The sequence below is a fragment of the Ziziphus jujuba genome, chromosome 1, assembly GCF_031755915.1.
Source record: "Ziziphus jujuba cultivar Dongzao chromosome 1, ASM3175591v1".
In the NCBI taxonomy this organism is placed as follows: domain Eukaryota; kingdom Viridiplantae; phylum Streptophyta; class Magnoliopsida; order Rosales; family Rhamnaceae; genus Ziziphus; species Ziziphus jujuba.
The window spans coordinates 47,497,585-47,521,210 of NC_083379.1; the positions used below are offsets into that span (position 1 = coordinate 47,497,585).

A 23,626-nucleotide genomic window follows, 5' to 3' on the forward strand; every position below is an offset into this window, starting at 1 on the left:
GGAAATATATTCAAGTTTCAACCATCCATAAACAACTATGTCAAAAGTGTGGAATTCTGAGGACGTGAAAGTTGAAAATGAATAATATCTATTTCAGTCAAAAGTTTGGTGGGCCGTGGCCTTTGAAACGAAATCCTAATTTTGCTCTGTACTTAGCTGAATATAAAGGTAAGAAATGTTGAATGACTGACCGACACTGCTGAATTCTATAAAAAAATTGAAGGGGGCTTCATGCACATGCACATGTGGAATGGATATATAGATGGCGTTCCCACAACGCCACCATGTATAAATATTCCCATTGAACCTCTTCCAAAATAAACGGGTAAAGATACATTGAAAATTTGTACCAATTAAGATAAATTGAGAACATTTCAAATGCTGAGAATAATATTTCAACTAATGATTTGAAATTAAAAATTTCATTAGGCAAATGGTAACATTTAATAATTGTTAGCTCAAGTCAATAAACATATAAAGTAGTAGAGCATTTTATATTTCAAAAACAAATCAAAATTCTATATATATGTATGTATACAAAGACCAACGATGTTAATCACAATTATATAAACATACACATATAGAGGTATATAAAATAAGGTTCTAGAGTTTAGAATTAAAGATAGAAATGAGATTATTATTATTAGTAGTAGTATTGGTAGTAGGGGTGGTGGATCCCATTAAAAAGAAATTGCCAGTTGGAAGGTGTTGAGGAGGAAGCAAGGCGAGGTTTGCTCCAAACTCAGCGGCCTCATCAGCGGAGTGAGTGCCTTTGCCTCTGGTCATTGACGTCTGAGTGAAGCCTGGACAGAAGCAATTCACGCTCAGGCCTCTTCCTCGATACCGCTTTGCAAGAACTCTGGAGTAGGTATTGAGTGCCAGCTTCGAAACGGCGTAGTCAGTCCATAATGCAGGCCACCCTTCACTCTCCCATCTCCCACTCTTCACATCCTCCAGGAACTTGCTCACCATCCCTTCTATCTCTTCTACCCTCACATCCTCCCTTTCTAGCATTTCTTTTATTACACGGTTTCTCACCTTCTATACACATGTATATATGTACATCCATCCAAAATTATAATTATTAATTACTCAACATTATTCATCATTAATTATTTAATATTATTCATTACCAATCTACAAAATATTATTAATTAATTATGCAAACCAATTAGATTCTGACACACTAGCTAGCTACTAAATTAATTGATTTAATTTTTTTGTTTTTTTGTTACTATATATATATGTATATATAAAATATTAATTAAATAATTCATTAACTTACGTTGATTGAGCCGAGCCTTGATGTAATATTAAGAATCCGGCTAGAGTACTGAGAAGAGCGACGAAACATGGGTAGAAGGGCCTCTGTCAGCAATTTGGCTCCATAGAAGTTGGTCTTCATCACTGTTTCTGCGTGCTCCACTGAGTTTTCATGGATTTCCTTGAACGATACTCCCGCATTGTTAACCTATAACAGTCATACGCCTTAATTTCCCATTATTAATTTATTAATATTTCAAATTATATTCTCTCTCTCTCTCGCTATATATATATATATATATATGTATATGCAAACAATGCAATTTTCATATATATATATATATATAAACAAGTTGATAATGTCAATTTGGGCTGGCTTCGAATCCTGCCTTGTGTTCATATGTACTTCACATATATTCTTTAAACATCCTCGTGCACCACGGGGTTTCCTAAACAGTTTCAAGTTGGAAAAAGATGCTTAACTTTTTTAATTATATTCAAATAATAATCATTGAAACTTGAAATATCATTATATATATTATACAGTCGGTTTTTTGCTAGCTTGTTGTTGTTCAATCCCATAATTTCAAATGGTACTCTCTCTACAAATTAGTCTATACAAATGGATACTAATTTAGTTAGACATATATATATGTACACTACAAAGCGCGTACATGGGTGAATATAATCCCTACTCTTTTGATACTTTACGCACCTAAGCGTTTTACAAAGCAAATATATATTTAGCTGGGGTTTGATATGGAAACAATTTTGGAACTGACATAGAGAAAGACTCCTGTATGATTCCTATATTTCAATCTATATCATCTAATCAATGATATATTCTTTAAAAAAAATTTTATTTTTTTAATAAAATCTACATTAAAAAAAAAAAAAAGAATAGTACTTCACAGAATCGTATGTCATGAGATCCAATATTAAATATTACTTTTGATTGATTTTACTTTTTTAAACTTGGTTAAATTACTTTTTTCTATATGGTCAACCAACATGGCATAGCATGTTCCTCTCTATAAGTCATTTATAGCATTTTTATCATACTAAAATTCTATATATACATATAATTAGATTTATATTAAATCAATTTAATAGCTTTAGTATTAAATCTTTTTCAATAAACCCTTAGTTCAAAAATTATTATTTAAAATCAATAAACGGCATAATATAGATTTATTAATCTAGTTAGAAAAAATAAATTTTATAAGCACTTGTAACCATAAATAAATCAAATCAACCTAATATATTTAATATGTGTTGAGTTTTATATATATATACATATACATACACATATATAAGTTCATTATCTCCATCTAACACCAAATTAAATAGTTTTTAGATGGTTACAAACTAACTCAAATATTTCTTATGTGTTATATTGGACTATTTTTGTCTCTTTCTTTGCTTTTCTTCAACATCATCGACCTAAATGTATAATCAATTAGCTTGTACTCAATGATCGAATCAAACGGTCAACATTTTTTTTTATTCATCGAGATCGACATATAAATCCTAACTATATATTAGTTGAAATTCAAATCATGCATCATACATATCCTTTATCATTTACGCATTACATGTAAGTTTTTGCCATTATCAGCATTTTATGATAAATAATAAATATTTTACGTTTATTTGTTTGAAAATCAATTTCTAATATTTTTTCGAGATAGTTAATTTCTAATATTTAAACACTATACAACTAATATATTAGCAACACTAATTTGTTTTTGTGATGGAAAATATATATCTACAAAAATAATTCGTAATTTTTTTATTATGAAACTGCTCTTTCTCTCTCTCTCTCTCTCTCTCTATATATATATATATATATATATACACGTATTTTATCAAAATAGACAAGCATAACAGGATCAATTACATGTAATCATATAATCCATTATAGTTCGTGGGTCACATGTAATTGATCCCGTATATGACAACAGCACTATATACGAGTATACATTACTCCACATATAAGACTTCAAGCAGAGAGAAATTAGAAAATTATGAAGACGTACGCTTCAACAAATAAATGGTTGTTGAAGCATAATAGAATTCCATGAGTAAAAATTGAATTTTTTAACCCAAATTAATCGTATAAAAAAAAAATCGAGAGAGGGAAACAAAGAAACACATGGAAAGGAGTGCAAAAAAATATATTTGTTAAATTGCATGCATGTGAGTGTGATTCAGCCCAGCGAAATACATGCAAAACTCTATACAATGAATTTGTAATTAAATAATGATGAAACGATCCATTAATTACTTTAAAAAAAATATTATTAAAATTATCAATAGAAAAGAAAAAAAAAATTTAATATTATTTTGTTAGCTGTGCTTTATTTAATATTGTTCGGTTCCTTATAATGAAAATGATTTATTTTTTTATTTTTTTATTTTTTTTTGTGGATACGTATAGTGTAAGAATATTGGTATATACAGAGTGGTAGGCAAGTAGAGGTAGAAATGAAATAGGAGATATATCATACATGGAGGGGTAATATGAAATTGAAAGGGCAAAATAAAGAGACTTACAAGAATGTCTAAAGCAGGAAAATGAAGAGAGAACCAGGAGACGAAGGTGGTGATGGAAGCAGGGTCGGAGACATCAAGGCAAAAGAAGTGAACCAACAAAAGCCCTTGGCTTCTGAGTGCCTCAACTGCCTTGGACCCTCTCTTCATGTCTCTTGCTGTTAAGACGACGGAGACACCCATCTGCGCCAGCCGCTTCACCAGCGCAAACCCAATTCCTTTGTTAGATCCGGTCACTATTGCCACAGTGTCCTTGGACCACCATCTTTTTTTTTTCCATTAACATTAATATTAATTATGTGCGCCTCATCACAAGGAATTAATTAATTAATTAAAACGGAAATTAATTACACATAACATATATTACATACCTGGTTGGAGAAAGGGAAGGAGAAGGAAAAGGGAGCTCTGCTTCTTTGAAAGCCATATATTAATTTGCATAAATATGGATATGAATATTTATAGCAGATGGTGTTGGTCGAATTGGGATGGGTTTTTGGTGTATTTATAAGGTAAGGTTACAAGGCGTTGAGGTCATATATAAACAAATAAAATAAAATAAAATAAAAAATAGGGAAGTGCAGTCATTTTGTATTTTAGTTATGCATATCAAAGAGAGTTTGGGCTTTTCTCCTGGGACAGCGATAGAGACATTTTTTTTTTTTTACTAAAAGAAAAACAGATGCCTCTTGGTAGTATAGAGTATGGACCATTCAAGACAATAACAAAACTTATCAAAACTCAAATTTCAACTTTTAAATTCACGGATATAAAAACTGAATGACTTGTTTCCACTACGCCAAAACTTAATTTGAATCTAGCTAGGTAGCTAGCGGTAGGCCAAGGCAGTCCCACTTCTGAAGTCTCTCTTTTTTTATTGCATACACATGGGTGCATGTCGATTATTATGAGAAGGCAATTGGCATCCTCAAGTTATAAATTTCCTCTCTCATCATTTATTTCTTATTTGTTTTTTTGGGTGAATCTCTTTCATCTTTTATTGTTTATATAGTTGTTGTAATAATTGTACTTGTTTGTTATCACCATTCCTCGTTCGAATAATTCCCCATTTCCCATCCGCTGTTCGCCATATATATATATATATATGCTCATCTATCTTCTTTTATTTATTTATTTATTTATTTTTGTGTCCAAAGTCAACTAATTTGATGTGTGTACAATTGGTGATTTATAAGATATGAAGGACTGTCTTAGAGTTGGAGCTTCCATTAGGCATGTGACATGAAGAATTATTTCCAGCCTCCTCTAATTTAAATTTGTGTCAAAATTAAAAACATACATGTCAATACCAATAACCCATATGCATGTACTACCCTATTTATATGTACCTATATATATATATATAAACAGAAATGTTCATATCTGGATGTCTTCATGAAAACAATAAGGTCAGATTTTTTTTTTTTTTTTATCCGTTCTCAAATCTCTTTAAAAAGTTTACACGAGTTGTAATATATTTTAGTCTGCCATTTTAGAAGTGTTTTATTAAAAATTGACTATATATATATATATATATACACATTGATATTATCTAATATATAACTTTTAACTTTTTTTTCTTCCTGTTTCTCCTTAATTTGTGCCATCGTTCCATCTTTTCCAAAAAGGTGGCAAAGGGTTAGAACTTAGAAGTAGCACATTCTAAATGCTTTCTCAAGGGCTTTCTAGGAGGTTTTGAAAAAACGAAAACAAAAATTATATATGACCACACATTCTAGGATGCAGATAGTGGATTAAACTCATTATTCATTTGAAGATTTTGACTGGCGTTTTATTTTATGCTTTTGTCATAAAATAATAATTATTTTACAACTTTAAACTTTAAATATTATTTATCACCGGTAATAATTGATGACATGCCATAACAATGTAACGTTGATGTTATATATATATATATATATATATATTACAAATTTATATTATATTGTATCGTATAATAATTAACTACAACATTTATAATATAGTAAAATTTCACTCTATCTGATTTGATTTTTGGAAAAGACATTAAAAAGAAAGGTCGCACATGGCAACTAGCGGGTTGATAAAGCTAGCTGCATGCCAATAGTTATATAAATATTAATGATATGAGGGCGTGTTTGTTACGCCGGACTGGGCAGGTCAGGACAGGACCCAGTCCCAGTCCGGTGTTTGGCAAGTGAAAATGGGAGGGGGACAGGTTTGTCCCGTAGATCAATTTATCCCAAATGAGGGGGATAAATCTGACCCATTTGGAGACTGGGTCACTTTTGTCCCACCGAGCTCTCTTCGAAGCATCTCTGGCCGCCCCCTTCGAAGCATCGTCGATCTCGCATCACCATCCCCTTCGAAGCATCTGGCCGGTGAGCATGTCTTCTTCTTCTGTTTCGGCAATCTTCCATCATCATCATCTTGTTATTTTTCTTTGTTTTTTACCTTAATTTTTAGCTAAAAAATTATGAAATATTTTTGGAAAATGTCATTTGTTGATCTGCGAAATAAGCTTCGATCTATTTATGTTAGGGCTTGATTTGATATTAAGGAGGAAGAAGCTTGATTTTGGAGGCAAACTACCCTTCGAAGCATTTCTGGCCGGTGAGTTTATCTTCTGCTGCATCCTTCCTCTGTTTCATCGATCTGCCATCATCACCTGGTAAATATGTTAGTTGCTTAGTTCGAAACACTAGCTAGTTTCTTAAAAAGAAACTTTATTGCTCCCTATCTGATGTGCTGAGTCTAGTGCAAAGTAAACTGTACAGCTTAATTTCATGTTACCGATTTGCATTCTCAATTTGCTATAACTGCAATACAGAGGCATCCAATTGGTTCAAGGATGGTTTCTATAAACCAGAAATAAAAAATTAAGTGAATAATTGTAATCTACTTTTGGTGCACGTGTGAGGCTTCAAAATTTTTGGATTTGTGCATGTTACAATTATCTTTTAATCAACTCTGCTTCAATCATATCTTGTTGATATGCCTCTTACTAGCAGTCTTTGAAACTTCGGAATAACAAAGGCAGTGCAGAAGTAGAATTCTTAGAGAGAGAGAGAGAGAGAGAGAGGGTGGGGGGCACATCACTTTGCTATTCAAAGCGTGGAAACTTATTTCCGTTGTCATTTTGCATAATGTATAACCTGTTCATTTTCTGCATAAAAACACCATAATGCATATTGCCACACAAAGCGCACAAACTAGTCTTTACTCCCAATTTGCATAATGCATATCCTGTTCTTTTGTGCATCAAAATCCCATTTCTGGATTTTGCCATACAGAGCGTGCAACTGACCTTTAACAGTCATAATGTCATTTAGCAGTATAAAAGTAACAATACTAATTGCACATCTATGCTTTAGAATACCCACCATCATACTATCACTGTCATCTTATCCCCAATGTGAAACTTACGTTTAATGACAGAAATACCAGTTTTTGAAAACTTAAAAAAAAAAAATCTGGTGCAAAAATTTTGAATCTGCAAAGGAAAAAGATAAGTGCTAATGATCACTGGGAAAATGAGGTAGAAGGAATAAAGGTTGTCTCTTATGGGGTGTTGGACAATGAAAGAGGTGGCAGCTGAGAGCATGTATATATCATGAATTATGAATTTTCATAATAAAGAAAAGGACAAAAGACTGTAAAAAAGCTAAGAGCATGTGGCAGCTATAATCAAGCTATATGAGGGGACATGACGATAACTATATAATTGTGTAATTTTATATATTATTATTTCTCTACAGGTTATTTAAAGCTTGCATGTGCACTGTACTTTTCAGAATTAAATTATACTCCCATTTTGATTAAAAGGAAGCAGCAGTATAGCTCAAAGGATTACGCAGAGGTTGGCGTGTTGACAATTTTAAGCAGCAGTATAGCAGAAACATCACGCAGAGGTTGGCGTGTTGACAATTTTAAGCAGCAGTATAGCAGAAACATCACTCAGAGGTTGGCGTGTTGACAATTTTAGATGAGATTTATTTGTTTTTTCTTTTTTTGTTTTTTCAGCTCATCAAAATCAACTGTCCTGGTTTGACATGAACAAAGTATCAATCATGTTTGCATTTTTTTTTTTTTAATGCTCCAAGTTTGAAAAGCATATATGCGTTTAGGTTCAATGGCTGGTGTTTTTCTTAGATGTTTAGACAATTATTAGATTGTGTAGAATTTCTGGCAATAAAAGCTAGGCAGTTGGATCTAGGAATTTATATTCAAGTTTTCTCTCTAATTGGGTCTTGTTTTACTTAAAGTTGTTTGGTTAAGTTTGATACAAAAAATTGTTTGGAGAGAATTCTGAGAAATAATTGTTATAGATAGATGATGTGCCTAAAGTGGGAACTGTAAACATCATATGTATGTATGTGTGTGCCTTACAAAAATGATGGCCCATATCAAATTGAAGAAATGTCTGCATTTGATGGTAGAGGCTATGGGTTGCTTTCAGAGTTCTTGGTCCAGCCCAATTATTTTATGTATATAAATTCAAATTCATAATTAGGTGAAAATGAAGCCAACATATTTATCTATAAAAAAAAATGACCGGTAATATGTGGACAACTTCTTCTATTTCTGCTTTACATAGTGACCTGAAGTATTTGATTAAAATAGTTTGATTTTGCCGGAATGTAATTGTTTTTTTTTTTTGGCTTTAAGAAATTGGTGTTTCCAATGCTATCATGTTCTCTAAATCAGTTTCTGAATTTTGATTGCACAGGGAATTTTTGGCCCTTATTTTAAAAATAATAATATACTAAAAGTAGTAACTTTGTTTGCTTGTAATATTGGAAAAAGGCTCCACTTGGAATATTGAAATAAGTTTTGTGGTTGGCTATAAATTAAATGGAAAGGCATGGATTTTGATCATCATTTTCCCAAATCCGAGAAAGAATTAATTGGCATATTTGTTTCGTAGGAATTAGTTGGCATATGCTTAGACAAGTTTGCCGCATTAGCATTTTACATTTGAAAACAAAGGAAGAAAAATACCATGGGTGATGGGTGACTAGTATTTTGGACAAAATGTAGTGCCAAATTAACGTGAACAAAATTTGATTCCAATTTATTTTATTTTATTTTATTTTTTTATAAATATATGCAATATGTAATAGGTTTTTTATATATTCCACCTAATAGTATAATAAAAATCTATAAAACCTTAAATCTTAAACCCAATAAAGTCTACTATATTTTGTAAATCCTGGTGGCATTTAACTCCCTTCTTTATACGATTTTCTCAATGGAGATTCAAGCCATGGAGGGATGCTAGAAATCTATTAGTCCATATTAAGAAAATAGAAGTTGTTATCAAATTGTACCCAATTAAAATCACTCTTAAGAAGTAGGAAATATGAGAGTTAAAGCCAAAAAGAAGAGCAGATAGTGTTTTTGCTTTCGCTTAGATAAAAGTGCACTTGAACTAGATCAATTGATAATATCATGAAGTTGAGACTTTGCTATCTTCAAACATCATATAGTTTGTTTAAAAACTTAAATCCATCTTTTATTTTGACCTTCCAAATATATATAATGTTTATTGTGAATGCTAATATATAAATATATTATTTATGGAAGATTTTTGTTTGCTGTATATATTCAATTGTATTGGCAATAGCAGCTCAATTTATTGTATGCATTATAATTTTTTTATTTGTTTTTTTTTTCTTTTTGTAGAGATGGATGGAAGAAAATTAGTTGTGATCCAATCTTTTTGTTGGGGCTTTATGTTTATCTTCTTTATGTACATGTATGTAGCGTGGCAAAGGAGAAATGAAAGAGGTGTTAGGAATAGAATAACTAGGAATACCGAATTGCGTACATCTTTTATAGATAGTTTGTTGGACAATGATGTCACTTGTATTAGTCAATTGAGGATGGATAGGAGAACATTTGTTATTTTATGTCGGTTATTACGCCAGGATGGATATGTGAAAAGAGATGGTACCGTTACATTGGAAGAGCAAGTGTGCATATTTTTGCACATAATTGCTCATCATACAAAAAATCGTACAATTATCAGTCGATTCTATAGATCAGGGGAGACAATTAGTAGATATTTCAATTCAGTATTGAATGGGGTGTTGCGCTTACATTCCATTTTGTTGAGGCATCCTGAACCTGTGTCGGATAATTGCTCGGATGATAGATGGAAAATGTTTAAGGTACGTATGTGGACTAGTTTGGTTATTAATTTTATAGTTAGATGACTTGTAGCATTATCTGACGTTAGTAAAATTGTTTGTGTCGTAGAATTGTTTGGGAGCATTAGATGGAACTTATATTAAGGTGAAAGTACCTGAAATCGATAAGCCAAGATATCGAACAAGAAAGGGTGAGATAGCAACAAATGTCTTAGGTGTATGTAACCCGAATATGGAATTTATATTTGTATTACCGGGTTGGGAAGGCTCCGCTTCAGATTCCAGAGTACTTCGAGATGCAATAAGTAGGCCAAATGGACTAAAAGTACCAACCGGTAAGACCAATCCTTAAATATTTCATCGAGTGGATTAACATTACATAAACTAATAGGAGATATTTTTCTGTGTTAGGTTGTTATTACTTAGTGGATGCTGCATCATATACGAATCAAAGCTAAAAAAGTGGAAGAAGCAATACGGCATCATATACGACATGCTGAACAAAAGTGGATTTGGATGGAATGACACTCTTAAATGTGTGGAGATTGACAGTGACGATGCTTGGAAAGCATATGTGCAGGTTTTGACTTTGTTAAGAAAAATACCTTTATTGAATTTTGTGTTTCTTATCTTAAATATATAATGTTTTTACTAAATGATGGCTTTTTTTATTTTAGAGTAATCCAAGTGCAAAAAGTTGGAGAGATAAACCTTTTCCGATATATGAGAGGCTTGCTAATATTTTTGGGAAAGATCGGGCAACAGGACATGGAGCACAAACTCCAATTGATTTAGTTAATGATATAAATATGGAGCCTGACAATGACCAATTTGATGATGTGGGTTCTCCAATGTCTATGAATCAAACACATAGTCAACTGCCTACACAATCCCAATTAAGAGGTAAGAGGAAAGCTCAATCGAAGGATGTTGACATCGTTAGCGGGTTAAACAATGTAGCAGATAAGTTTATTGATAAATTGGCTACACAGTTAGACAAGTTGGAGAAGTCTGATATCAACTATCCACAATACTTAGCTATGGAGCTTGACAGGTTAGGATTCCCTATTACTGACAATCTCAAAATCTCTAAGGCAATGAGATCGGATCCATCGAACGTTGAGGTTTTCAAGATTATTAAAACCGATGCGCAGAAGATTGAATTTGCTCGTGGATTTTTGGATAACTAAATTAGTATTGTTGTGGATTATATATTTATGGATATGTATGAGAGGATGACAACTATGAACATTTGGAATTGAAACTTATGGACATATATTGTAACGTATTGAATGTTAGTTTCTAATTATGCATGTACGGATAATTTTATTATTATGTGTTATGTTTTAGAATATTAACATGCACTTTATTGATTTGGTTAGTTGTTATTTTATGCTATTAACAAGTTCTTAATTAAATATTATGTCAATTTTTTTTATTTGTATTTAATTGTTATTCATGATTAGTAATTTTATTTTAATTGGTTTTGAAAACAATATTTTAAGTAGTTTATGGGTGTTAAAAAAAAAAATTACAGATGTATTATAAATATCATTAAATTATTTTTATTATTAATTAATTGAACATATAAATATCTATACAAAACATATTAAATATAAGTAATAATAAAACTTTAATTAAATATAATATTTAATTTTTTTGTAAATATAAATATAATTTTAAATCTTTTCATATATAACAAAATAAATACTATAATTATAAAATAATCCAATCCAGTCCGATCCTGTACCAAACATGGGACAACTAATCCAACATTCAGTCCAGAACTATACCAAACACAGTACTGCACTATTCGATCCTGTCCGATCCTGTCCGATCCGAACCTATCCTGTCCGATCCCGTCCGATCCGGACCTATCCTGCGTACCAAACGCCCCCTGAGTATGTACATGAATGGGTACCTATAGTTATTATTTCACCCCTAAGCAATTCCACTAAAATATATGTATTAATTATATAAATATGTATGTATATATATATATATATATACAGAGAGAGAGAGAGAGAGAGAGATGGAGTAATATTTTTATTATCCAAAGGGGGCTACTTGTGGAGATTAAGTAGTGGGTAATGCTTTGCGTGCTTGGAATCCACAGTAAAGTGATTCTTTTTCTGCCACGCTTAAAAAGCTTGGATTGTTACCATAGACAAAAAACTGACAAACTACTTAAAAACTATATAATTGGCGAACAACTCGTTTTAAAATTAACATACTAAACCCTTTTTTAGGTCTTCAATGTTGTTTATGTGCCTAACCGAGTTTAGGATGGGGGGACCTCCATCTTATTTCATGGCAAAGCCGAAAAGTAAGGCATGTTCATATATAAGCTTTGTGCCCCTAATTTTCTCACTTTTCTTTCTTTTTTTTCCCAAAGAATTTGAAGTGGGCAGTACTTCCCCCCATACACTCTCTCTCTCTCTCTCTCTCTCTCTCTCTCTCTCTCTCTCTGTGTTAAAAAAAGTAATAATAATAATAATTAGTATTTATCTCAAAGATATTGGACAACAGCTTGCATCCTATGTGCAGGGCGGTCCAAATTTCTTCTTCTAACTTTTCCTTGAATTTTCTTATTTGCAGTTCATTTTATTGAACAAAGATATTTGACCAGGGGATTCTAGAGATTTCTCATTTATACGTTGCTCAAACAACTTCCCGTAGACTGGCTTAACTGGCACACCCCTCACCTACACATAGAGGTCTTGTCTTGGAGAGATGACTTAATTATTACTCATCCATGAATAAAAAATAGAACAAGTGTCAGATGCTTTCTTATTTCTACTAAAACAAAACCCAATTGGAAATAAGTAATGAGAAAAGCAGAGAGTCAAATTTGGCATTTATTTATTTATTATTATCATTATTATTTTTAACTTGGGCTCCCGCCGACTGCAAAAATGTTCCATGAAAAGAAAATTTCCTTTCTTTTTTCACCTTTTCCTAATTTCTCAGCTGCCAGGCGGCATAAAATAAGAGAGAAAAGAAAGCCTCCTGTCCTTTTTTAACAGCCTTTGAATTTTGGATGTTTCAACATCTGAGTCACAGAGTATCTACTTACGGGACCAACGACAGTATGTGTTATTTACACACGTTATAGTACCTCTAATCTAATATATAGCAACTTCTAAGAATCCAAGGCTCTTGAATGTAGAAAGGTGATAAAACTTTGGCTTTATTTATCGAAATAAATCTCAAGAAAAAGGCGAGAAAAAAAAAAAAAAAAAAAAACACAAAAAACACAAAAGAAAAACGAATTGAAAGCCAATGTCTAAAATTAATTTCTGGACAGCTCCTTATTCAAGGATAAAGAAAATAAGAATGCTTGCACATTCAACCCTCCAGGCCACACCATCTTTTTTCCGTGTCTTTCTTTTTTGTTTTGTTTTTTAGGATCTTGTATATAATGCTAATGTGGAAAACCCAAACCAGAACCAGTCATAAGTTATAATCATAGACCAAGACCCTTTTCCATGAAAACGCAAGGAACAAACGGCGAGAAAATGTACATGGAGAAGAATCAAAAGAAGAACAATGCCATTCGTTATGATAGCAGAAGAAAAGGAATTTCATGGCTCGGGTTGCATCTTCTCGCATTCTTCCCGAATTGACTGAAACAGTACAGAGGAGAGATATCTTTCACCAAAGCTTGGAAAGACTACCTGCAAAGCATTGAAAAAAAAATCCTTGGATGAATTAATATGATAATGGAAGGAAATGTAGATGAAGGATGTTTTAGATAATTATCTTAAAGCAGCATGCTCCAAAGTGCATATAAGTTGAATAGCCAAAAAGGTGGACGTAAACACCATAAATTCCACAAGCAAAAGTTTCTTCTGCAAAATTATTAATGCAGGAATGCGGTGCTTGCTTGCTTGTGTGGTCCATAATGGGGCTCGATAAAAAAGTGGCCCATGATGTTACTTCTTACATAAACTAAAAAGTTCATATGAAAACCACCACAAGCTGATGCCTAGACCGCTCAATATCAGTCTACCAATCAAAGCACATGCCTAAAACTGCATAATATTCTATTGCTTTTACCAGTTTTCTAAAAAGCAAAAAAGGGATGAAACAAGCTGAATTGATTTTCTTTTTTTCTATTTGAGAATTCCCTACATCTGACTTGAGAATTAACAACGTATCCTTTATTATAAACAAGAAAACGACGCTATTAACTGTGTTTGACAGTGAATAATGGTGATTTACCAAAAAGAAACATAATAATCGCAAGCCTATGTTTGTAAAACATGCCACCAAATGGTGCCAGACCACCCAAAGAAGGAGGGAACAAAGCCCACGATAACATTAAAAAAGCAAGTTGAATTCAGGCAAGTCGGCTACATAGATAAGGGAAAAGAGAAATGGCATACCGCAATAAGCTTTCCTGCATTTTCAGGCCTCTTTCCAACTTTAAGTGCAGCAGCAGCTGCTGCTCCAGAAGAAATGCCAACCTGAAATTGAATGAAGAACCATTCCAAGTACAAACCAAAAATTGTAATTAGAGAAATAATTCATGTTGTTTATTGGCGATGAGGGAAGGAGAGGAAAAGAATTTACTGTCTGTGCATCTATCCCCCAAAATAAACCTTTTTTTTTTTTTTTAATTCCCCCTGTTCAAAAATAGCTTTTTAGCTCACTCATGGCTTCCCAATACACACCAAAGGAGAAAGTTTATCTACGCTTGTCTAGACAGAAACATGCATAAACTCTAGAGAATATAAAGAAAGTTTCAAATTTACATAGTCTCAGTCTAAAAGTGGTTATTAAGAAATATGAAATGGCACAAACCAACAAGCCTTCCTGAAGTGCTAATTGCTTTGCAGTTTCAACAGCTTCATCACTGGATATCTGCCAATTGCCAAATTCAGTAACTATGAGAACAGAAATATGATAAATAGAGTCACAAGAGAACAGCAAATATAGAAGTCGAGAAAATCCAATTACTTTCATCTTAACCCTGAAATAAGGAGCAGACAACCTTATTTCATGAACAAATAAAGAATGAAACAAATATAATCAAATGAAAGACTATCGCATATATGTGGAAATAAGGGCTCAACCTCTATGATTTCATCAACAACTTCTTGATCCAAATTCCTAGGTATAAAACCGGCTCCAATCCCTTGAATCTTGTGAGGACCTGTCTCAATAGGAAATAGACAAACAAGTAAATTACTATTAGATTGAAAATACTTAATAAAACCATTATATTAAATTGAAATGGCTAGAAGGTAATTTGATACTTTACCTGGCTTTCCACCCGATAGAATGTTGCTTTCTGTGGGTTCTATACCTATAACCTGATACATGATAAGTCAAACGGAGGCAATCCTAAGGAAAGGAAAAATCATTCAAAGAAGATGAATCCTCTATTTGTGTATACTTTTAGCCAACCAGCCAGGACTTTCATATACCTGGATAGGCTTTAAAATATACTTTCATCCTCAACATGACAGATTCAAGGTCACATATCAAATCCAGTCAATCACTTGAAATGTTCAAAAATAAATGAAATTTGGGGATTTCAAACAGGATAAATTACCTTTATTTTAGGATTCTTCTGTTTAAGAAACCTACCAACCCCAGAAATGGTTCCTCCAGTTCCAATTCCTCCAATAAATATATCAACCTTGCCTCTCGTATCTTCCCATATCTCTGGACCAGTTGTCTCATAGTGTACCTGCATATAAAAACATTAAAACTGATTCACTAAGAACAATAATAGCACCATACTGCAACCACATGGAAGTGCTCTAGCCTATAGTCCACATGGTAAGGTTGTAGTGACATGATATATAGATCATATCCAAAACAATCTAATTGCTTACCTAATTGTGGATGGATAGCTGCAAATAATCAATACACGATAGTTCATTTTCACCTTAACAGTATAGTTTTATCTTTAAAATGAGAACATATGTTCAAAACAGTGCTTGAAAAAAGCAAACTTCCAAGAAAATTACAATAACAATAATATATGAATAATTAAGTTTAGCAAAGGATGGCATCCGTTTCATAGAGCAAGCTTAGTGACCTTAAGCAGTTAGCAATTCCACAAACCTTAGGATTAGCAGGGTTGTCAAATTGTTGAAGCATATATGCATTAGGTGTGCTTTTCAATATTTCTTCAGCTTTCTGAACTGCTCCTTTCATGCCCTTTGCTGCATCAGTCAAAACAAGCTCAGCCCCAAATGCTTTTAGAAGAACTCTTCTTTCTAAACTCATTGAAGCTGGCATTGTCAATATGAGTTTATATCCTTTTGAAGCAGCTATAAATGCCAGACCAATGCCTGTGTTTCCACTTGTGGGTTCCACCAGAATACTCTAAAATTACATGAGATGAATGTCATAATCATGGAAAGCTTTTATAAGCAAAAACATAAAACTACATGACCATGTACAGCCCACTGGGAGCAAAGTCAAAAAATAATCTAAGTAGCAGTAAGATAGACAAGTCATCTTATGGTTTCCATAATGTCAATAACACACATATTCATTAATAGAGGGGAAAACTAAAACATTCCCATCCTTCCTCTCCATATTTAAAGAAATAACCGATAGCATAGTCAATCTATATTAAGAACTTGGTCAAGATTCCAATTTAATCCCATTCTAACTGTTATTATGTCCATTGCCTGCAAATGTCACAGAATTTGTTATTATAACTGTTCAGTAGCAAACATAAAAAATACTCAAAGAAATTTTAAGACATTAGCATCTACTAAAGCCACTTCTCAGCTTTGATGGTATAGCCACAGCTTTAGGCATCATGTAGACCAGATATTGCTTCAAAAAGCATCATATTTGTACGTATCCATGCCTAGTGTAATTGCTTTCAAATATTTGTGAAGGTGATTAACAATGGTAAGAACAACATTGTTTTCCCTAAGCTTTAAGCCAAATTATCCAAATGGCAGGAAATTTGAGGCTGTTCTGCTACATGCAGTAGCTCCCAGTTTCCATATAAGAGATTTATATGCGATTTGTTACCTTTCCAGGTGTGATAACTCCTTTTTGCTCAGCATCAGCTATCATACTGAACCCTATTCTGCAAACAAACATCACTGCCCATGTTATATCCTTTGATTTTTAAGGATAGGAATTAAGATATTAGCTTTGTCATCTAGTTAAGTAGCCAGATTTGGCTTCTAAAGCTCATTACCTGTCCTTGACACTGCAACATGGCTCCATAATCTCAAGCTTGGCAGCAATGTTTGCAACAGATCCCTTTACAATATCATTAAGGTAAACCATCGGAGTTTTCCCAATCAGCTGCATCACCCAAAAAAAAAAATAAAAAAATGTAACAAATGAATAAGAAGAAGCCTAAGCGCTTCCGTCTACAAATATAACGTGGTTAATAACCCCTGCCTCCCCCCCACCAAGAGAGAGAGAGGGGGTGGTGTGTGAAGTCATGTGCATAAGCTTCAACTTTTGAAACTTCAACAAGTGCCTTAGATTGTAATGAGAACTTTTACATTTCAAGCTCTAATATCTAGAGTATGCATCCTCAATGAAGCACAATCTTTTTTTTCCTATTTATTTTAATGAGAATTTTTTAAAAATTTCCTCAAATTCCAACCTTTTCTGTATGAAATAAACAATGCCTTAGTAATTACCATGTTTAATTCAGAATGACAAGAGATTTGTCAACCAACAAAATAACTTGACCAATATATTCTTATAAGCTAGGGCAAATATAAAGATCTTGAATTCACTTTCAAACTCAGTTGTATTTATGCTGACTCATTCCACAACCCTGAGAGCTGACTTGAAACGTTCAAATGACATATAACTATTACCCAAAAAAAGAAAAAAAGAAAAGAAAAGCCATAATCAAATAGCATAGAAAATAATATTCACTCATCTGTTACTGAATCTGACTCCTTACAATCAAAGTGACGGTCATTTCACATGAAGATACTTTAATTCGTGTTTCAAAAATATAAAATAAAAAATAAATAAAGCTACCAGTGATTTTGAAGAATTAATGGTAGAAATTGTTATTTCACATCCCCAATCAATATCATGAACAATATAACAAAACATTAAATTGAACTAATATAACGTGTCACGGTTTATGCCCCTCCAACCCCTCTAATCACAAAACGCAATCACAGTACTCATTGACCTCATCAGCCATAGAAGACAAACAAAAGTAATAAAAATTTAAAAAAATAAATAAAAGAAAAAATAAGTATGGGGTTAAGTTGCTTATTATTCAAGCTGAATATATTAAAAGTCCTGCAGTCTCCACCTATAAAATTCATATGAGCAATTTAGACAATATATCAGAATAAAGTTACTTCTTCTACACTCATACTTTTATTAGGCAACAATGAATATGACAGTCGTCCATATACAATTAGAAGAGCAACCAATGATGGATTTCATGAAATACTGATAACAACAACTGACCACTAAATTGCATAATCTGAGAAGCAAGTAAAGCAACACCAAATTGCCAAAACTCATTAATTATTATTATTTTTTAAAAAAACTCATTGATTAAGCAGCAAGAATAATCAGAATTCTCCAATTCAGAGACAAAATTATAATAGAATAAGATGGACCCATTTGATAATCAAGACCCCACAAGTGACAAAACAATCGCAAAAGAAGAGCAAAAAGCATAAAACAAACCTGAGTAACATCTTCCGCAATGTTAAGACCCTCAACCTGTGTCTGTGGGTTGACGGAAACTGCCTTGCAGACCACAGAGCCAGACGAGAAAAGTTTGGAACTTTTGGTGGTGGGTTTATTCCTGAGAGAGGAGACAAAACGGTGGTTGGGAGTAACAGAAGACGGAGTGAGGTCTGATTGGGTGCTGCCTAGGAACGATGCTAAGGAATTGATCAGAGAAGCAGAAGCACAAGCCATTTTTGCTTTGCTTTTGTTGCTCTGGTCAACTCTCTCTTTCTCTCTCAGAGTTTCTTTGCCAAAGAAAGTAAGCAGGAGGCCACTCACCGGTAGGATTTCTTATGGGTTGGCTGCCACAAATTTATGCGTTCCAAGGATGGGGTTGTTTGCAATTGTAGATTTTTTTAGTTAAAAGTTTCGGTTTTTTGGTTTTTTTTTCATGTTTGACGAGTCCCTATCACCCCTTAATTTCCATGCCTAACGAAAATTTGACCCACCATAATATTCACCAATCACCTTTTAATTTATTATTTTGTTCCATTTTTTTCAATTTAAAAACAAAATTTTTGGTGCCCATAGAATTATGGAATGTTTTTTCTTAAAAGAATTATATATTTCCCAAAAAAATATTAATAATTCATATGGAAACGAAAAGTTCTGTGGAAATAAGAAAAAAATAAAAATTTACCAAATCCAAATGATAAATATAATATATAATAATTTTTTTGTTTAAGAAAAAGGGTGGCACTGCTACTTTTTTTGAAGACAAATTAGCGAATTCAATGAACAAAATGATGTTACCTCCAAATAAATGGGATGTATCATCCAATCTGCATTCACTGAATTCACTAGTTCTAAATCTACATAACTCTTCCTACTTTTTGAAGATAATAATTTCTTTAAAAATGAACTTTTAGAGCTTTTGCAACACGACAAGGGTCTTTTGGCCTTATATAATCGCTTACTTCCACTATAAATTGAATCCCCAACCAATTCCCATTCCGGAAATTACAATCTATTTTTGACCTTGCATTTATTTGAAAGGACAGAAAGTGGGTAAAGAGAGAGGATATATATTTAAATATGTGGTGTGGTGGTGAGGTCCTTTTTTCCTTTTAAGGTATATAATATTTACTCTGATCACATACAAATTAAGCTCATTCATTATGCAAACAAATTTTCAACCTCATCTTAAATTACTGGATCATTCATCAAAAAGCAGTGCAAATATCCTAATCATCTTTATTACAATGACGCTGGTGTTGAGATTGAAATGTACTAATCAAGCTGCTGTGAGTCTAAATCAAAGTTTACAATTCTCTTCTCGGATTTATGCACACATATAAATATTTTTACACAACCATTTTCAGTCTATTCTGAATTAGCAAAACTGAATGGCATGAGGAGAGTGGCCTGTTGGCAAAGAAAAATCCAAAATGGCCGATGCTAGGTAATGTTATTCTCATATATAGTACATACTTTGAATTGGCCCAAATGAATGGCCAACTTGTAGTAGGAGTTGGCCATATAGTAAGCTTTGTTTCAACACATGTTATGTCTCAGAGTCAAAACTAACAACAAACTTTATTGATTATGTTATGTCATGTCAATAAAGCTAACAAAATGGAGGCTCTTCGCTTAAATAGGTGCTTCCATGTTCAAAAACTATAATTTTTGAACCATGGAAGCAATTAGACCTTTCTCTTTTTGTAGGAATCATCAGCATCACCGTAGCACACCTTGAACCATGGTTTCTGTAAGAGTGATCAACATTCAAGAGGTGAGACATGATTAGAATATATATACATTTGAACTTCTCTAATCTAATCTCATAATTCTCATTCCACTTCTCTACTGTGTGCCTACAAATTCAAAAAAAGGGATAAAACAAAAACAACATAAGCGTAAATTTAAGAAACATGTGTACTAACACATTATTGTAATTATTTTAGGCGCAGAGAAAAAAGAATTTCATGGCTCGGGTTGCATCTTCTCGCATTCTTCTCGAAGTGACTGAAAAAGTTCTGAGGAAAGGTATCTTTCACCAAAGCTTGGAAATAGTACCTTCAAAACATTGAAATCCTTGGATTAATTAATGTGGAAGGATATATAGAGTTGGAAGTATGTATTACAAAATTATTCAAAGCCATGCATCCACATAGATCAAGGGAAAGAGAAATGACATACTACAATTAGCTTTCCTGCATTTTCAGGCCTCTTTCCTACCCTTAACGCTGCAGCAGCTGCCGCTCCAGAAGAAATGCCAACCTGACATTGGATGAAGAACCATTAATCATTTAATCCAAGAAGAATTAAAATGTTATTAGAGAGATAGTCATACTCATGCTATATCTTGGAGCTACATATGCTTACAACTCAGCAAATGTAACATAAAGCTAGCAGGAAACCTAAAACTACTTTTCCCTTATTCTACCAAAATCCTCAAATTGCTACCTGATCTATAAATAATCTAATACATCAGTCTACTAATTGAAATGAAAGACTTCAACCCCAATTAACGGTTGTCATCGTGCCTTGAACTTGTTACTTATCACAAGGAATTTTATGGAGAAATCTTGAGCATATGCATAAACACTAGACTAGAGAATGTGAAGGAAGTTTCATCTCGCTTTAATCTCAATCTATAAATGGTTAAAAAGAAAAGCGAAGGTACAAACCAACAAGCCTTCCTGAAGTGCTAATTGCTTTGCAGTTTCAATAGCTTCATCACTGGGCATCTGCCAATTGCCAAATTGACAAACTGTGAAAAACTGAGATTTGATAGATAAACTCACACGAAAAGCTATGAATGCTTATAACAAATACAACAAAAAAATGAGGTTTTGACCTCTATGATTTCATCAACTACATCTCGGTTCAAAGTCCTGGGTATAAATCCAGGTCCAATCCCTTGAATCTTGTGAGGACCTGTTTCAACAATAAAAATAACTAACATATTAAAGTCGAAGATACTTAACAAAACCATTATAGTAAAACAGAAATGGATAAAAGGCTAATGTGATGTCTTACCATGTTTTCCACCAGATATCAAGTTGCTTTCTGCGGGTTCTACACCAATAACCTGATGCATGATAAGTCAAAATTCAAATGATGGCACTGAAAAAGCATCGAAGGCGATGAATTCTCAACTTGCCAACACTTTTTGCCTACCAGGATAGGTTTTAAATTTTAAAATTTACTTTCATCTCCCACATGGTAGATTCAATGGTATTGGCATGCCATGAATAATTAGAAACAATTGAAACATAATTTGGCAATTGCAAAATTGATAAATTACCTTTATTTTAGGACTCTGCTGTTTAAGAAATTTGCCAACCCCAGAAATGGTTCCTCCAGTACCAACTCCTGCAACAAATATATCCACCTTGCCTCTTGTATCTTTCCATATCTCCGGACCAGTTGTCTCGTAGTGTATCTGCATATAAACAAATATGCAAGAAACACAAGAGTATAACCGTTCTGTAATCTCACATGAAGTACATGCTGTAAAAACACTCTAATTGTTTACATAATCATGGATAGAAAGCTGCAAATGATCACCAAGTAGTTGATCTTCACCTTAACATTATAGTTCTGTCTTTAAAATGGGAAAGGATGGCAAATCAAATGTAACCAAATAGACTAAGATGATGATTAGCAAATCAAATGTTCAACAAATCTTGACTAGTAAGCGAAGGCACCAAACCTTAGGGTTGGCAGGGTTGTCAGCTTGATGAAGAATATGTGCGTTGGGTGTGGCCTTAAATATTTCTTCAGCTTTCTCAACGGCTCCTATAATATCCTTTGATGAATCAGTTAAAACAAGCTCAGCCCCAAATGCTTTCATTATAACTCTTCTTTCGAAACTCATTGAAGCTGGCATTGTCAATATGAGTTTGTATCCTTTTAATGCAGCTATAAGTGCAAGAGCAATCCCCGTGTTTCCGCTGGTAGATTCCACCAGAGTAGTCTAAAATTGCATGAGATTGGAGGAAAACATGTCATAATTGTGGAAAGCTTCTGGAAGCCACAAAATAAAACTACATTTTTGTGTTCTGCTAAATGCAAGAGAGCTGTTAAACATATCCCAGTTTCCATATAAGAGAGTTACATATCTGTAAATATATGTATATATATATATATATTTATATAGGATTTGTTACCTTTCCAGGCTTGATAAGTCCCCTTTCTTCCGCATCAGTTATCATACTATAAGCTATCCTGCAAATAAAAACCATTTCTGATGCTATATCCTTTGAGTTATGAGGGTTTATATTCATAAATTTTGTTAGGCTTGTGTATACAAAGCTCCTCACCTGTCCTTGACACTGTGACATGGCTCCATAATCTCAAGCTTGGCAGCGATGTTTGCAACACAACCCGTTACAATATTATTAAGGTACACCATTGGAGTTTTCCCAATTAGCTGCATCACAGAAGTAACCAATAAATTTGTCTTAATTCTAAGAAAGAAAACAAAGTGCACCAACAACAAGACCCCATGAAACAACCAGAAAGTGATGTTATAACCTCAGTAACATCTTCAGCAATGTTAAGACCCTCATCATCTTCTCTCTGTGGCTTCACAGAAACTGATTTGCAGACCACAGCAGAGACAGAGCAAGTACAAAAAAGTTTCCAAGTTTTGGTCGTAGGCTTCCTCCTGCAGTAATAGTTGGGAGTGAGGCGTGATCGGCCGCGGCGAAGGGACAATAATGTTAAGGAATTGATAAGAGAAACAGTAGCCATATTTCTGCTTTGTTTTGTTTTTTATTTTGTTTTGTGGATGCAGAGAAAAATAAAGTAAATAAATTTGCTTCACCAGGAAAACTGCATTCACTCATATAAAAGGCGAGGAAGATAGGATGAGATGAGACAAAACGCATGCTTCACATCAAGGTTGGGATGGGACTTGGGATCGAAATAGGTTTTGTTGTTAATCTGCTTGACCCTTCTTTTTCATTGAACAAGGATGAAAATGGACAGACCAACTTGCATTCACTGGTAGAATCAATCAACAT

General features: G+C 33.2%; 5 protein-coding genes across 7 annotated transcripts; 2 read left to right on the forward strand and 3 right to left on the reverse strand.

Annotated features, from left to right (window-relative positions):
• Nucleotides 1-449: 449 nt before the first annotated feature.
• On the reverse strand, nucleotides 450-4,365 carry LOC107406898 ((+)-neomenthol dehydrogenase). Its single transcript, XM_016014122.4, has 4 exons — nucleotides 4,188-4,365; nucleotides 3,820-4,081; nucleotides 1,286-1,471; nucleotides 450-1,041 (listed from the first exon to the last, which is right to left on the reverse strand). The coding sequence occupies exons 1-4, from the start codon at nucleotides 4,241-4,243 to the stop codon at nucleotides 604-606; spliced, it is 942 nt and encodes a 313-aa protein (XP_015869608.3). The 5' UTR covers nucleotides 4,244-4,365; the 3' UTR covers nucleotides 450-603.
• A 1,565-nt stretch (nucleotides 4,366-5,930) lies between these two features.
• LOC132803077 (uncharacterized) lies at nucleotides 5,931-9,471 on the forward strand. The gene is made up of 3 exons (XM_060815317.1): nucleotides 5,931-6,176; nucleotides 6,356-6,466; nucleotides 7,554-9,471. Exons 1-3 carry the CDS (start codon nucleotides 5,999-6,001, stop codon nucleotides 7,769-7,771), a joined length of 507 nt encoding a protein of 168 aa, XP_060671300.1. The 5' UTR covers nucleotides 5,931-5,998; the 3' UTR covers nucleotides 7,772-9,471.
• Nucleotides 7,621-11,335, forward strand: LOC132803076 (uncharacterized). 2 transcript variants are annotated; one of them, XM_060815314.1, is made up of 5 exons: nucleotides 7,621-7,758; nucleotides 9,481-9,968; nucleotides 10,057-10,282; nucleotides 10,359-10,527; nucleotides 10,625-11,335. In XM_060815314.1, the coding sequence occupies exons 4-5, from the start codon at nucleotides 10,441-10,443 to the stop codon at nucleotides 11,135-11,137; spliced, it is 600 nt and encodes a 199-aa protein (XP_060671297.1). In that variant the 5' UTR covers nucleotides 7,621-7,758; nucleotides 9,481-9,968; nucleotides 10,057-10,282; nucleotides 10,359-10,440; the 3' UTR covers nucleotides 11,138-11,335. Both variants share the same exon structure in this region; 1 of them encodes a protein (XP_060671297.1).
• Nucleotides 11,336-13,234: 1,899 nt separating this feature from the next.
• Nucleotides 13,235-19,009, reverse strand: LOC107407262 (cysteine synthase). The gene is made up of 10 exons (XM_016014526.4): nucleotides 18,609-19,009; nucleotides 17,128-17,237; nucleotides 16,956-17,013; nucleotides 16,026-16,289; nucleotides 15,508-15,645; nucleotides 15,214-15,265; nucleotides 15,026-15,105; nucleotides 14,754-14,813; nucleotides 14,336-14,416; nucleotides 13,235-13,624 (listed from the first exon to the last, which is right to left on the reverse strand). The coding sequence occupies exons 1-10, from the start codon at nucleotides 18,843-18,845 to the stop codon at nucleotides 13,532-13,534; spliced, it is 1,173 nt and encodes a 390-aa protein (XP_015870012.2). The 5' UTR covers nucleotides 18,846-19,009; the 3' UTR covers nucleotides 13,235-13,531.
• A 945-nt stretch (nucleotides 19,010-19,954) lies between these two features.
• On the reverse strand, nucleotides 19,955-23,439 carry LOC107407249 (cysteine synthase). 2 transcript variants are annotated; one of them, XM_016014512.4, is made up of 11 exons: nucleotides 23,136-23,439; nucleotides 22,922-23,031; nucleotides 22,769-22,826; nucleotides 22,312-22,575; nucleotides 21,904-22,041; nucleotides 21,636-21,687; nucleotides 21,454-21,554; nucleotides 21,284-21,343; nucleotides 20,793-20,873; nucleotides 20,537-20,669; nucleotides 19,955-20,359 (listed from the first exon to the last, which is right to left on the reverse strand). In XM_016014512.4, the coding sequence occupies exons 1-10, from the start codon at nucleotides 23,352-23,354 to the stop codon at nucleotides 20,577-20,579; spliced, it is 1,176 nt and encodes a 391-aa protein (XP_015869998.2). In that variant the 5' UTR covers nucleotides 23,355-23,439; the 3' UTR covers nucleotides 19,955-20,359; nucleotides 20,537-20,576. The 2 variants fall into 2 exon arrangements, with proteins under 2 accessions (XP_015869998.2, XP_015870004.2); XM_016014518.4 differs by having other exon boundaries at nucleotides 21,454-21,533; nucleotides 23,136-23,436.
• Nucleotides 23,440-23,626: the final 187 nt, after the last annotated feature.